The 15,544-nt window shown below is 39.6% G+C and overlaps 1 protein-coding gene across 1 annotated transcript in view; it reads right to left on the reverse strand.

Annotated features, from left to right (window-relative positions):
• C23H1orf21 (chromosome 23 C1orf21 homolog) overlaps window positions 1-15,544 on the reverse strand; it is a 243,175-nt gene that overhangs the window by 40,026 nt on the left and 187,605 nt on the right. Inside the window, exon 4 of the mRNA XM_020284377.2 lies at window positions 1,960-2,036. Within this exon, the coding sequence (XP_020139966.1) occupies window positions 1,960-2,036 (77 nt within the window). The remainder of the gene's footprint in view (window positions 1-1,959; window positions 2,037-15,544) is intronic.

The raw sequence follows: 15,544 nt of genomic DNA on the forward strand, positions 1-15,544 counted from the left end.
TTTGTGGCCCCTGGGATAACAGAGCCTCTGTGAAAAAAGGAAAGGATAACTTCAAATTCACACAAAGTACATTTTATTGTCAAGGTAGAGTCAGTCCTAGAACAAGCTAGAAAACTACTCATTATTGTTTTTAACTTTTTAAAATGCGTTCACTTTTTAAATAAAATGTTCACGGATGGTCATCTATTGGTAATCAGCTATGATATTTTTAAGTCCCTACTACAAGTGAGGAAATGCACTAGGTACTATATACATTCTCATGTGATACAAATCTTTTTTTGTCCAAGTTAAGAACTTTTTTATTTTTTCTTATTTTCTTTTAAACTTTCCAGTTGTAAAAAATGTAACACATAGAAAACATATAATGTTATTTGTACCTTTTTGAATAATGATAATAGAAGGAACGCATTTGTAATTACCACCCAGATTAAGAAATAGAGCCTCTGGTGTCATTATCTTCCATCTGGTCAGATAGAACCACTATTCTGAATTCAATGCTTTTTCATTTCCTTGCTTTCCTTTATTGTTTTACTGTTAACTTATGCACGACACATTGCCAGTTCTGCCTGCTGCTGCGCTTTATAGGAATGTAGGCACACAGACACTCACCCTGTGGCCTCACCGTCACATTCATGAGACCCCTCCCTCCTGACATGTGAAGCTATAGGGCACCCATTTTCACTGACCTGCAGCATTCCCATCATGGGAAGATGCCACAGCTTTGTCATCTATTATACTTTTTTTTTTTTTCTTTTAAACTGCCTGCACAAAGCACCTATTATACTTTTGATGGACATTTTTTGGGTTTTACTTTCAAGAGTGCTAAGAACGCATGTAAACAATGCTGCTAGGGACATTTCAAAAATATGTCTCCTGGTACAAACGTCACAAGAGTTTCTCAAGGGTATATGCCTGAGTGGACATGCTGGGATACAGTGTGCCTAGGTTCAGTTCTACTTGATAATGCAAGTTATTTTCCAAATTGTACCCGTTTATAGTCCCACCAGCAGCGGGTAAGAGTGTCTGTTGTTCCACATCCTGGTCAACCTTTTATGCTGTCAGAATTCTAAATCTCTGCTAGTCTGGTGGTGTGAAATGGCATTTTTTTCCATATATATTAGCCATTCATGTTTCCTCTTCAATCAAATAGGGGATTATATGTTTGGCCAGTTTTTCTATGGGTTCCCTTCTTTTACCTAGTGATTCATAGAATTACTTTATAAATGCTCAAAACCCAACTACTGTCAATTATATGTATTATAAATATCTTCCCCCATTTTATGGTCTTTTACTCTCTTATGGAGTTCTTAATTTTAAGCAGTCATATTAATTAATAATTTCCCTTAAGATCTGCATCCTTTGTGTCTTATTCAGAATTCTTCCCTACCCCATGGTCACAGTGACAGTCCTCATTTTCTTCTAATTGGCCTGCAGAGGCAGCTCTGCCATGTATTGCATCTGCCTTCTTTATTCTGTTGTTACACCAGGCCACACTGCCTCAATTACTAAATAAGTCTGCGTTATCTTGTAGGCAAAATGGAACCCACTCTGAAAACATTTTAACCTTTGAAAACAATACAATTGTCCCTCAGGATCGGTGGGGGACTGGTTCCTCGACACCCCTGCAGATACCAAAGTCTGCAGATGCTCAAGTCCCTGATATAAAATGGTGTAGTGTTTGCATATAACCCCCCCTACACACACACATCTGCCCCATGTACATAAAATAATTTCTAGATTACTTATAATAGCAATACAATGTCTACACACTGCTTCATTCATAGGGATTCAACATAGTACTGGGCATGTGGCAAATTCAAGTTTTGCTATTTGGAGCTTTGTGGAATTATTATTTTTTTCCTGAATATTTTTGATCCACAGTTGGTTGAACACACAGAGGCTGAATCCACGGATATATGGAGGGCTGACCGTACAAGGAAAACAGGAACTAGAACTTACTTTGCTCTGGGTTGATGAACTAATCCCGGAACCTCTTTATTAGTTTTAAGTCTTACATTTGAGCTGGCACTTTTTTCCTGAAACACATAAACACACACATGTAAAAGGCAAGATTAGAATCCACAATGAAATAATAGCATGAGTTTTCATCACAGAAATGTTAGATCTGTTTGGGGCCCTATAGCACAGCTGGTCACCTCACAAGGACGTGAGTCCTGGCAGAGAAGTTACACAGGACAGGTAGAACCTGTTAAACATTTGCACTTGGGACATTGTTATGAAAAGAGGAATCAGCTTTGTAACAGCTATGACTCTGTTTAGAAAACAATGTGTAGTTAATATTTAATTCTTTAACTCTAATAGTAACTCTAATCAAAGAACAGAGGATGTAGTGTCAAAAGGAGTAGCAGTAGTACAATTGCAGCCACTGTGTACTTGCCCAGGTTCAATGACTTCTGTGTATTTTATTTGTAAAAGACAAACTGTAGCGACTGAGACATAGTTTACTCAAGACCCTACCTGTGATAGGGACAGGAACATGACTAAAAATAATGACTATTTGCAGTCCACAATAAATACTGGGATTGAATTCCATTGGATTAATAAAATTCAATACTAGCCTGTATTCAAGAAACACTTCTTTCTGGCTTTTAGCCTGACCCAATTTCTTATTCCCAATATACTAGCCATGTGAGAAAAAAATACTCTCATGTCTTCAAATGCCAGTATATTTGTAAGGACACTATCCCCATACTACTAAGTGTTCTGTGTTTTCACAGCATTATCTTTAAAAAGATATTCAAGGCGCCTTACAATTTGCTCATAAAACATATCCCTAAACTGAAAGGGAAGATCCTTCTAAACCTATTTAATAGGTGACTATATACACTCAAGGAACTTGAGGTGTGGCCATGATTAAAGACCAAGTCTAAGGCAAGGAATAAAAACTGCTGTGGGCCAACCCAACATTCTCACCACAGCAGAGTGATGTGGGATGACACAGAAAACGGTCCCCACAGGAGCTCTTTTGAGTTCATATTTCTCCTAGGACAGCAGAAGCCATTTAAGTCAGTGAAACTACGATTTACATGCTCTGGTTGATCCTTATTAACTATCAAACCTCAGCTCATCTGCATTACATTAGTGCTCTAACAAACACAGTAATTTTGTTTGTGTTCTTCTAGGAAAAGGAACAATCATAATTCTCTTGCAGATTATTGTATCTTCCTTACCTTATACTAAACTTAAGAATGTTTTCATGAGCATTTAAGAAGTGTAAAATATATACTGTTTGGGCCGGGTGTGGTGGCTCAGGCCTGTAATCCTAGCATTCTGGGAGGCCGAGATGGGTGGATCATTTGAGCTCAGGAGTTCGAGACCAGCCTGAGCAGGAGCAAGACCCTGTTTCTACTAAAACTAGAAAGAAATTACTTGGACAACTAAAAATATATAGAAAAAATGAGCCAGGCATGGTGGCGCATGCCTATAGTCCCAGCTACTTGGGGAATTAAGGCACAATCACTTGAGCCCAGGAGTTTGAGGTTGCTGTGAGCTAGGCTGACGCCACGGCACTCTAGCCTGGACAACAGAAGTGAGACTCGGTCTCAAAAAAAAAATTATATATATATAATTTATATTTAATAAATCATATACATAAATTATATATAGATATATATTTACATATTTAATATAAAATATTTATTATATAAATATAATAAAACATACAAATATTAATATATTAAATATATAAATATTTAATATAAATAAATATATATTTTATATATATAAAATTTTTTTTTGAGACTGTTTTGTCTGCTAGTGAAGTCAGGGAATAGCAGACAAACCGTCTTATCTTTTACAAAGCAGGTGGGAGAAATTAGAAAACTTTAATGCGGCAGCTCCAGGAGGGCAGGGCCCACATCCTCTTTTTACCACGGGGTCCATGGGGCAAAGGGCTGGGCACTTCGTGGGAGGCACTTGGCAAATATTGGTGAATGAATAAATAATGTCAACAAGTGAATGGTTTCTCTTTGGAAGTTAGAGGTAAAAAGGGCACAAACGTAGTGTCTCTGCAGGATTGAAGATATAAAGTTCCTTCCAAGTTGGTCCTTTTCTACTTCAAACTTTATGTCTTCTTAGATTAAACACTGAGAATGGACATATATGATGTGACAAAACCTCATCCCTTTTCTCTATTCACATAATTTCCCAAACTCTTTGAGCTTAAAATGATAGACTATAATTTTAGGCATTTCTGAGGCAGGAAATTGATTTCTAATTCTATGAATACAAATGATAGACAATGGCAGGTTGTTTTTATTTAATTTATTAAACTGTACCCTTCGAAAGTATATTGCCTCACCAAATCTTTCTTAACCCATTCTTGTTTGCTAAGTAAAGAATGAATCCCCATACTTGGAATTTGGCCCTGTGAAAAAAAAAAAAAAAAAAGAATGAATCCCCAAACAACAGAGCCTCAGTGGACGGGCAGAAGAGAGGGAGGGAGCCCTTGGCAGTACATCACTCAGGTGTGGACTTCCGGCCAACAGTGAGGCCGAGGCAAAAGGAGCAAGAGCAGTTCAGATTTCCCAGTCTAAATACATAATTACAAAAATCTGTCTATCATGCGTTTATAATGTGTTTGTTCTTTTTTTATAAATTACCACTCACTAAGACCAATACCAACTCACTGATCACTTACTCTAAGTCATGCGCTATTCTAAGCAGTTTACATAAATTAATTCACTTTAATGTTCAAAAGTATCTATATATATTAACTCGCTTTTATGCCTATAATACCTCTGTGAGATAAGTACCATTTTTATCCCCATTTTATAGATGAGGAAGGAGAGGCAGAGGGAGGTGAAGTCCTTACCTGAGACCATTCAAGTAATAAGTGGTAACACTGGGATTTGAAACCAAGCAGTTTGGCTCCAAAGTCCATGTTATTAGCCTCTAGCCCAGCATTTCTCAGACTTTAGTATCACGACCTTTTTACCTATATTCTCCAAATTTTGGACTATTTCATTCTATAATATGAAGAAAACCACATTTGTTAAATTCACCATCCATCTTACCAGAAAACTCTTGACTGAAGCTATCAATCTCATGATGGGAGGTAAAACTTTTGCAGGATTCTAGTTTTTTGTGTAAAGCTTGAATTTTATCACTGGCAACAAATATTATTGTCTATTATTTCCCTAAAAGTAACAGGCTCCCTTCATTCTTTTTTTAAGAAAATGATTTGCCAAATACTACGCCTGACTATCTATAATATACCTGCCAGGTTTTTGGTTTTGTTTTTTCTTAAGTAGAGATAGTGTTCCATAAAAAACAACTGCTACTTCAGCTTGCAATTCGATCAGCTGCAGAAGTGCTTTTCCTTGTGATAACCGTTTTACTTGGGTGTGCAGAATAAATGCTTTATGTGGACTTCCCATTTCATCACATAGACGATTAAAAAGATATGCAACCCAGACACAAGATTTAATGAAATGAAATAATTTTCACTGCTTCATCAAGGGTCTTCGTAAGTGAAAATGGAATTTATTTTTCTACTATGAGTCCATAGTGGTAGAGAATTTGACAACTACCAGTAGGGTTTGATGCTAATGCCTTGATTTAGGCGAAGGCACAAGCAGTTTAACCTGCCGTTGCTCTTGCACCATCAGTGCAAATGTCAACACAGTGAAAAAGGCCAGTAGCTTCCTAGTATTTAATATGATTAGGAAAATGACTCCAAGAACTCCCTGAGGAGGTCTCAGGGACTTCCACGGGTCTGCAGACCACACTTTGACTATGGTGCCTGTCTTTCTTGCATGGAAAAGAACTATTGATTATTTAATTATGTCATATGCTATATTTAAAAACATATTTGACAGCCATTTATAGAGGTAAAGTTTACATTCTATCAAATTCCATTATATTAATAACTATATTATTAAATGATGTTAGTAAATATATAGAGCCATGCAATCATCACCACAAGCCAGTTTTAACATAGTGTCGTCCTAAAAAGTTTCCTTATAACCATTTGCAGTTAATCCCTGTTCTCATCTGTAGCCCTGGCAACCACAGATCTGCTTTCTGTCTCTAGAAATTTGCCTTTTCTAGACTCTTATAAGTAGAATCACATAATATGTAGCCTTTTGTGTCTGGCATTTTTCACTTGGCATAATGTTTTTAAGGTTCGTCCATGTTGTAGCATATAACAGTATTTCATTAATTTTCATTGCTAAATAATACCCCAATGCATGGATATACATTTTATTTATCCATTCACCACTTCATGGACATTCGCTTGTTTTTAGTTTGTGGCTATTATGAATAATGATGCTTTGAACATTCACATATAAGTCTTTTTGTGTGGACATATGTTTTTATGTCTCTTAGGCAGGTTCCTAGGAGTGGAATTGCTAGATTATATGATAACTTTAAGTTGCACTATTAAAGACATTGCAAATTGTTTTCCAAGGTGGCTGTGCTGTCTTGCATGGCAAATGCATGATGGTTCCAGTTCCTCCACATCCCCCCACCAACACTTGGTATTGTCTTTTTTTCAATTATTGCCATTCTAGTGGGTGTGTAGTGGTGTCTCATTGTGGGTTTCATTTATTTTAAAAACATAACTTTTTAAAGGCTTGTTTGTATTTATTTACTTATTTTTATTTCAGCATACCATGGGGGTATAAATGTTTAGGTTACGTATATTGCCTTTACAACACCCCAGTCAGAGCTTCAAGCATGTCATTCCCCAGATGGTGCACACTGCACCCATTAGCTGTGAATATATCCATCCCCTCCTCCCCCCTCCTACCTGCCAACACCCGATGAATGTTACTACTGTATGTGCATTTAAGTGTTGGTCCATTAAGTCAGTTAATACCAATTTGATGGCGAGTACATATGATGCTTGTTTTTCCATTCTTGTGATATTTCACTTAGTAGAATGAGCTTCAACTTTATCCAGTATAATACAAGAGGTGCTAGATGACCACTGTTTTTTGTGGCTCAGAAGAACTCCATGCTATATGCATATCACATTTCATTAATCCATTTATGTATTGATGGGCACTTGGGTTGTTTCCACATCTCTGCAATTGTGCTGCTATAAATATTCTAGTGCAGATGTATTTTTTATAGAATGTCTTTTGTTCCTTTGGGTAGATGCCCAGTAATGGGATTGCTGGATCAAATGATAGTTCTACTTGTAGCTCTTTGAGGTATCTCCATATTACTTCCCATAGAGGTTGTACTAGTTTATAGTCCCACCAGTAGTTTATGAGTGTTCCTATCTCTCTGCATCCATGCCAACATTTATTGTTTTGGGACTTTTTGATAAAGTCCATTCTCACTGGAGATAAATGCTATCTCATTGTAGTTTTGATTTGCATTTCCCTGATGATTAGAGATGTTTAGCATTTTTTCATATGTTTATTGGCCATTAGTTTATCTCCTTTTGAAAAGTTTCTGTTAAAGTCCTTTGCCCACTTTTTGATGGGGGTGTTTGATTTTTTCTTGCTGATTTTCCTGAGTTCTATATAGATTCTAGTTATCAGCCCTTTATCGGATGTGTAGCATGCAAATATCTTCTCCCATTCTGTAGGCTGTGTGTTTGCTCTCGTGATAGTTTCCTTGGCTGTGCAGAAGCTTTTAAATTTGATCAGGTCCCATCTATTTATTTTTATTGTTGCTGTGATTGCCTTTGGGGTCTTCTTCATAAATTCTTTGGCCTAAGGCTTGTTTTTATATTTCTCCATATTTCCCAGAAGGCTTCCCAAGTAAAATGAAAACATTTTACTTGGGCATAACTTATTGGTTGGCTGCTTTTGCATAAAGAAGTCAGTTTCATATTTGTTTATAAACATTTAACTTCTGCTTTGGGATTTGTTTGTTGAGGAAGGGGAGGTTTAAAGAAATTTTTCTACTTAAAGAAAAAGAGGAATAAGCAAACGACAGGGCTGGCGGAAGGGGGAGGGAGCGGGGAGGGCACTGGAGATGTGGGGTTCACTATTAGAAGCAGCTCGCATGGAGCAGACCCAACAGAGGGGGCTGGCAGCCAGGCGGCGTCTGGGGTGCCCCAGAAATAGGAAAAGAGAATTAAATTGGGAGATGATGGAAGAGGTAACTAAGATACTGTTTCCCTGAGCAAGAAAAAAACCTATTTTTAATGGTATTTGACTCTTGTAAACTAAGCACATTACCTAAAATAAACTGAGACCAACTGAGACTAAGATGAAGCCATTTGAAAGGGCCCTCGACAGGCAGTTTGCTTGTCATGACCTGTCCACACTTGCATCAGAACCATCTGGAATGCCTGTTAAAATGCAGACTCCCAGGCCCCACTCAAGACATCCTGAGAGCGAGTCTCTGTGACTGAAGCCCAGGAATCTAAATTTTAAACAGGATTCCTAGGTGATTCTTAGCTCAAAAAAGTTTGAGAACTTCTGTGTCAGAGAAAAGACACCTTCATCCTTCGTACTTCCCCCTTTGGCCTGCACAGGCCAGTTTCCAGCCTGAGCCCCGGGGCCCTGCAGAGCGGGCGTGGGGTCAGCCGCGACCCCCCCCAGACCAGCAGCCCTTTTCACTGTTTTATACTCAGGGACTCCATCAGTTGGAAAGTGTACCTATTTCTCAAAAATGTTTGCAAACTACTGTCAGGTAGTGACAGGTTTATTTAAACAGAAAATCAAAACTGTTTTTTCCTCTACTTGGAATAATTCTATTTCTTGATGAACACAACATACTTGTCAGTGTCTGGAGTAAACCTGTCATTCTCAGGTTCCCTGACGCTGAAGACGGTCAAACTGACTGTCTTTATGCTGCAAGCTCCCCAGTCCCTTGGTGGCACCTCCCTAAGGGAAGGTGAGAATGCCAAGAGGAACAGAGCCCTTCTTTAAAGCACTTCCTCAAACCTCACCTTCCCACCACTGAAGGAAGTGGCGTACATGTTCAGGATGCTGCTAGAAAGCACCATTTGCAAGTGATGGAACTTCTTTTCTCCTATCACTTCTTTGCCCCCTTTTTGTCCCACTTAGTCTGAGAGGACTGTGGCCTTTCCAAATTGGTTCTGGGTTGGTAATCTGGGGAGCAGTCTCATTTTCTTTTTTGGGGCCCAGCAGTGGAAAATTCTGTATTCTAGACAAATCCCAGGGGCCAGATGGATGCAGGAAGCTGGAGGCCTAGAGAAAAGTAGTGGAGATTAGAGTACTAGCTCCCAGGACCGCTGATGAGGGTCTCACACAGAGAGACGATACAAAAGTACTAAATAGGAACTTTAAAAGAGTTTGCCCTACACACAGACCAGGTCTGTAGGCATATACATTTGAAGCACTGCATTTTAGAAAGGACATGAAAACTAGGGAAAGAAAATACTTTGAAAACCATAATCAGGAGATTTCGGGGAGTGGGTACGCATACATTTTAAAAATAGGATCACATTTGGCTATAAAATAAATAGAGTAAATTTTAAAGCACCTAGTATTTTTGACAAAGTTGCTTCTCGAGGTAGATTGGAAACATCAAAAATAATCTTTAAAAAGTAAACAGAGTTGTAACCAACAAATTTAGAACAAAGTCATGAAGTCACTGAGTCAGTAATCAAACAAAACAAGCTATAATCTTATAAATTCCACTGGGAATTGAAGTTAAAGATGTCTCAAAAACATTTCTCCAAAATTTTTGAAATAATTATTTCATACACATGCAGAGAACCAACTAATTTGGAAGAACCATATTCAATTTTTGTCCAAGACGCTTGTATCAGTTAGGATAGCATAGGTTATGCTGTAGTAAAAAATAATCCCCAATGTCAGTAGTTTAATAAAACACAAGTTTATCTCTTGCACCTGCTACATGACCAGCACAGGCTGCAGGATAGCTCTGCTCAATGCGGTCACTCGGGTACTCAGACTAATGGAGGCCCCATGTCAACATGTGCTTTCATGACACCATGGCTGGAGCTGAGCAGAGGTTAAATGCTCATATTTACATGGCCAGAGCATGTCACAGGAACCATTCCTAAATTCAAGAGAGTCGAGAAAATACAATACTACTATGTTTGGAAGGAGGAGAACTGGAATATTTATGGATAGCCCTAATGACTACCATGATGCTAACTGAAACACATATCTGTATTCTTTTATTTATTTATTTATTTATATATAGGAATAAGAATGTCTCATGAGATGTATGTATTCTTGATCACAGAACTACCTAACATTCATCACAGAGATCTTCCCTTCTGCGGAGTCTGATATGCAACTTTGTCAAGTATCTTATTTGTACTCATATATGTGTGTTTCATAGGAATATGGAAAAAAACTTTATTGAAAGTTTAAACTGGGAAAAAATACCATTCAGAGTTTAGACTTCAAAACAAGCTATTAATAAAACTACTTGGTTAACTACTGCCGTGGAATAGCATTAGTAAATTATGCTAAATGCCACTTTGACACAGTAAAATAGAGACAAAATCTGTGCTTTTTACCCCAGAAAACTGCATATAGACACACACACACACCCCGCACCTTAATTTTTCCTTGTTTCTCTGCTCCAACCATCAAATAAGACAAAACACATGCAAATGGGAATCACCTTCATTGTGATCCATAATAACATGACCAAAGATCTTAGGGAGTCTATTAACTATGGCTGCTGTCTATTAACTATGCCTGCTATTAAATTAGGGAGTCTATTAACTATGCCTGCTGTCTGGTCCCTTAAATGCAATCTCCCCCTAGGAGACTGCATTTAAGAGATGGCTACCACAAAATAAACATGCTTTAAAACTAGGTTTTTCTGGTAGGAAAAAATATAGCTAGAAAAATCAAAGTATATTTGATCAAAGTTAGCAAAATGTCATAAAGAAATGTATCATCCATGTCTTTAATATTTTAACAAATAAAAACCCCATCATTTGTGCACAATTGCTAAACTTTTTCTAGGATGAACCAAAACCTTGACAGGTTTTTCCAAACCAAGTTGAGAAACTGCAAACATCAAAGCTAAAAACAAGAAGTTAAACAATCCAGTTAAAAGGCACGATTTTTTTTCTCACACTCATTGTGCTGTGTAAGCCAGTCAAAAATTAGAATCAGTCTCTAGCCTTCCTGAACAAGGTGAACACACCCACAATTCTCTTTAATTCCCAAACTGTCAATGCCCAGGAAATCTGCTGTATTAGTTTCCCATTGCTGCTATAACAAATGAACACAAATTTAGTGGCTTAAAACAACACAGATTTATTATCTTATACTTCTGGAGGTTAGAAGTCTAATTGGTCCATAGGGCTGCCTCCCTTCTGGAGGATATAAGAAAGAATGTTTCTTTGCCTCTTCTACCTTCCGGACATCACCTACATTCTACGGCCCCTTTCTCTATCTTCAAAGCCAGCAGAGTAGCTTCTTCTCTCCTCTCCAACCTCTGCTTCTGTCCTTAGATCTTCTTTTTCTAACTCTCATTCTCCTTCCTCTCTCTTATAAGGATCCCTGTGATTATATTGAGTCTATTCAAATGATTCAAGATAATGCCAAGATCCTGAATTTAATCACTTCTGCAAAATATCATTTTTACCATATTAGGTAACATGTTTACAGATTCTGTGGATTTGGACATGAGCATCTTTGGAGGAGATATTATTCAGCTTACCACTGTGTGTGCTCTGCCTCTGCAAAATTCATACCCACCCCACATGCAGAATACATTTGCCCCTTCCAACATCCCCCAAAAGTCTCAATCCATTATAGTATCAACTCAACTGTCAAATCCCATTTCAGTCTTCTCAGCTCAAAAGTCCCAAACCTTTTTATTTAAATCATCTAAATTAGATTATCAGTAAGGCTCTGGGTATAATCCATCCTGGGAGAGAATTTCTCTCCATCTGTGAACCTGCAGAACTAGAAAACAAGTTATCTGCCCCCCAAATACAATGGTGGACAGGCATAAAATAATAGCTATAGGCATTCCCACTTAAAGAAGGAGAAAATGGGAGGAAAAAAGAGTCACTAATTAATTCTGAGCAATTTCAAAATCTAACTGGGCAAATTAGGTTCTACGCCTGGGAGTAATCCTGTCTGAGTCAGGACTGTGCCTTCTGGGGCTAAGCTCTGTCCTTGTAGTCACTCTTCCTGCTTAAAAGGTAGCACATGTTCCCAGTTGAGTAGTTTTATTAGCTTGTTTCCTGCTTGTAGAATGTTGGGAATAGGACAACCCTCATTCATAGCACCTTCGCCGTCCCTTTCAGTTCAAACTGGCAGTGTTTCTGCTGGCATGACATCCTTGAGAACCTCATGGGTCTCCTGTATATAACATGGGAACTCATTAGACAGGTGGCTCCTCCACAGATCTTTCCTGGATATTCCATGTCTACCCCTGACTTCTGCTGAAGTGGTGAGAAAATTAATAAATCACATGTCTAATTTGTTCAAAGAGCCATCCTATGACTGAATACTCTGACCTTTTAATGTTTTCCAGGAACTAGCAATAGGCTGTCCAGCCATACCCTTGGCTTTCTTTCCAGAGCATGCTTTCCTGATAGTGAGTCTCCTAGTTTTAATGTCTTTTGCAATCTAGATTGGCTGGAAATTTCCTGAATCATCAAGTCTTGGTTCCTTTTTGCTTGAACAGTTCTTCCCTTGATTTATCTTTCCTCTCACATTTTACTATGAGCAGCAAGAAGAAACTAGCCTGTAATTTTCAACACTTTGAAATCTCAGTTAAATATCATTATTTTACAAGCTCTGCATTCCACATAGCCTATAGGACGTAATTCAGCTAAGGTTTTTGCTGCTATATAACAAGGACAAACTTTCCTCCAATTTTAGTTAACATGGTCCTCATTTCCTCCAGAACCCTCCCCAGTGTGCCTTTTAGGTCCATATTTCCATCAACAGTCTGTTTATGACACAATTTAGGTTTTCCCTAAGACAATATAGGTTTTCTCTACCACACCATTCACTTTCCTCTCAGCCCTCATCGGGAGATTCTTTAACATCTAAATTTTCACTGTCTATTCAAGATAATCTAGGCTTTCTCTGTCACATTGCACAAAACTATTCCACTCTCTGCCCACTGCCCAATTCCAAAGCCAATCCCTCATCTGTAGGTATTTATTACAGCAGTACTGTATTTCAAGGTACCAAAATATGTATTGGTTTCATATTTTCCTATTGCTGCTTCATAAAGTACCACGGAAGTATGGCCAAAACATAAACTTGCGGATCACAAGTGTAAAATTGCTCTGAGGACTATGTTCCCCTGGGTGCTCATGGCTCCTTGCTCCGTCTTCAACGTTAGCATCTTTGCCTCTCTCCTTTCTGACCTCTGCTTACATCTTCTTATATTTTCTTTATTAAACTCTGATCATCCTGCCTCCTTGTTATAAGAATACTTGCGATTGTTCTCCAGGGATTAGGGGGCTGGGACTGGGTAGACTCACAACTGAGGGACTCGGTGGGCATTGTAGAGTGAAGGGGCACGCCTCTAACCCTTGCAAGGGAGAGGCAAAGATATAAAATGTAACCAAAATGTTTGTACTCTCATAATTTCCTGAAATAAAAATAAAATTAAATTAAATTAAAAAAAAAAGAATACTTGTGATTATATTGGCCCTTTGGGATAATCCAAGATCCATTCAAGATCATTAAGCATTAATTCAATCATTAATTAACTTAATAATTAATTAATCAATTTAACCATCAATCATTAATTTAATCACGCCCGAAAAGTGATGTAAGGTAACATGTAAGGTAACATAGTCACAGATTTTGGGGATTAGGATGTGGACATCGTGGGGGAGGGAGCGGCATTATTCAGCCTGCCACCCCTGCAGAACTCACTCCTCTCAAACCAAAGCAATACTGGAACCAGGTCGATGGTTTCGGGTCCATGGATCACAATGAAAAGTATATGGGGACAGATACACGGATGAACAAGTCCTAGTGGAAAACCATGGTGGAGAAACCGAATAGTCCATTCCACTAAATCACTATCTAATGGTACTTATTACCACAGTGCCAGCCTATTCTATGGACACAGGGTCCTAGTCACTAAAACAAACAGGAAAATAAACATATGTTTTAAAAAGATAGAGGCATATGTAGTGGAAGCCCCTGGAATAAAACGTGAACCAGAGGAGGAGGTTAGGGAAGCTTCTGGAAGGGGTGGGTCTCAAAGGGGGACGCGTGTGTACACTGGCAGGGAAAGACGAGAGCGTGGTCTGTGCTGAGAACCATCCGGAGTTCCAGGCAGCAAGACAGAGAGCGCGTGGGGACCAGGGCGCGGCCGTGCAGGGGCAGGGGCTGGGCCAGGAGGTGGCTCATGCTCGAGGGGTTGAGGTTCCTCTGGAACAAGGGGGAGTCACTGAAAGAGTTTATGACGCTTCTGACAGAAATGTCCGAATTGTGTTTCAGAGATGGAAGCCGAGAGCAGTCCGGAAGCTGGGCCGGTGGATCGGAAGAGATTCCGTGAAGAGCTGAGCTGAGACGAGCGGGCACAGCAGATAAGGAGAGTGTGGGCTCAGGAGTCGGACCGCCTCTCCCCTGTCCACTTGCGTGACCGGGGGCAGCCCGGTGACCTCTGTGCTCAGCCTCCTCAGCTGGGACATGGAGATGTAAGTAGTGCCTGCCTCACTGGGTGGCCTGTTACACACGAAGCATGGGACAAATGTGGCTGATATTAATAAAACAGCTGCTCTGGGAATAGAGAAGAGGGAATGGACCGGAGAGGTGTCAAGAAAATGACGGGGTGCCTCCCACATGCTGGGCCCCTTGCTCCGCTCTGAGGGACACGACAGGAAAAAGGCAAACCAGATCCCCGCCTGCGTGGAGCAACTCGAATGTCAGAGAGCCACACGCAAACGCAAATGTTAAGGATGGGTAAGATTCGAGGTCAAGTAAATACATAGGGAGGACGGAAGAGGAAGACGCATGGTCAGGAATCACGGCCAGACTTCTGGCTTAGCTGACAGGGGACATGGTGGCGACTAAATGAGAAATAAGGGAGATTTAGGCTTACTGATTAAAAGGGTTAAATCTGGATAAAAACAAGTATTTTGTCTTCCTTGCTAAGAATGCCTAATAGACGGGTAGACATTCCAAGTAAAGACATTTTTTTTTCTGGGCAAACAAGGGAAAGGTGACATGGCTATTAATGCTAATAAAAATGCAGAGGTAATAAAACTCCAGGTAATAATAAGCTCCAGGGCTTGTATTTGGATGGCCTGAACAGTCAGAGGAGATTAGAAAAACAATGTCATCTTTCTGAGTGGAGACATTAGAACGCAATTATTTTTTCAGATAGTATTATTTATTTATCGCATAGTCCACGCACGTGGAGCTCAGTCACTATTCCTGTTGGAACGAGGCGCGTGAGCGGCGTGTGTGGGGTGGCAGAAAGGCACTGAGGGTGGGGGACGCATCTGTCTGATGGCCAGGGGACGGAGGGGTCGGGGCCCCCAGCGGGATGAGGAGGAGTCAGCTCGGCTTGTCGCTGGAGCGCAGCGTCCAGGGCAGGACGGGAGGAGAGATGAAGCTGAGCCGTGAGCCTTGCCTCATGCCCGCGGCCGGGGAAGGCAAATTAAGGATTT

Source organism: Microcebus murinus, chromosome 23 (genome assembly GCF_040939455.1).
Source record: "Microcebus murinus isolate Inina chromosome 23, M.murinus_Inina_mat1.0, whole genome shotgun sequence".
Taxonomy (NCBI): Eukaryota; Metazoa; Chordata; class Mammalia; order Primates; family Cheirogaleidae; genus Microcebus; species Microcebus murinus.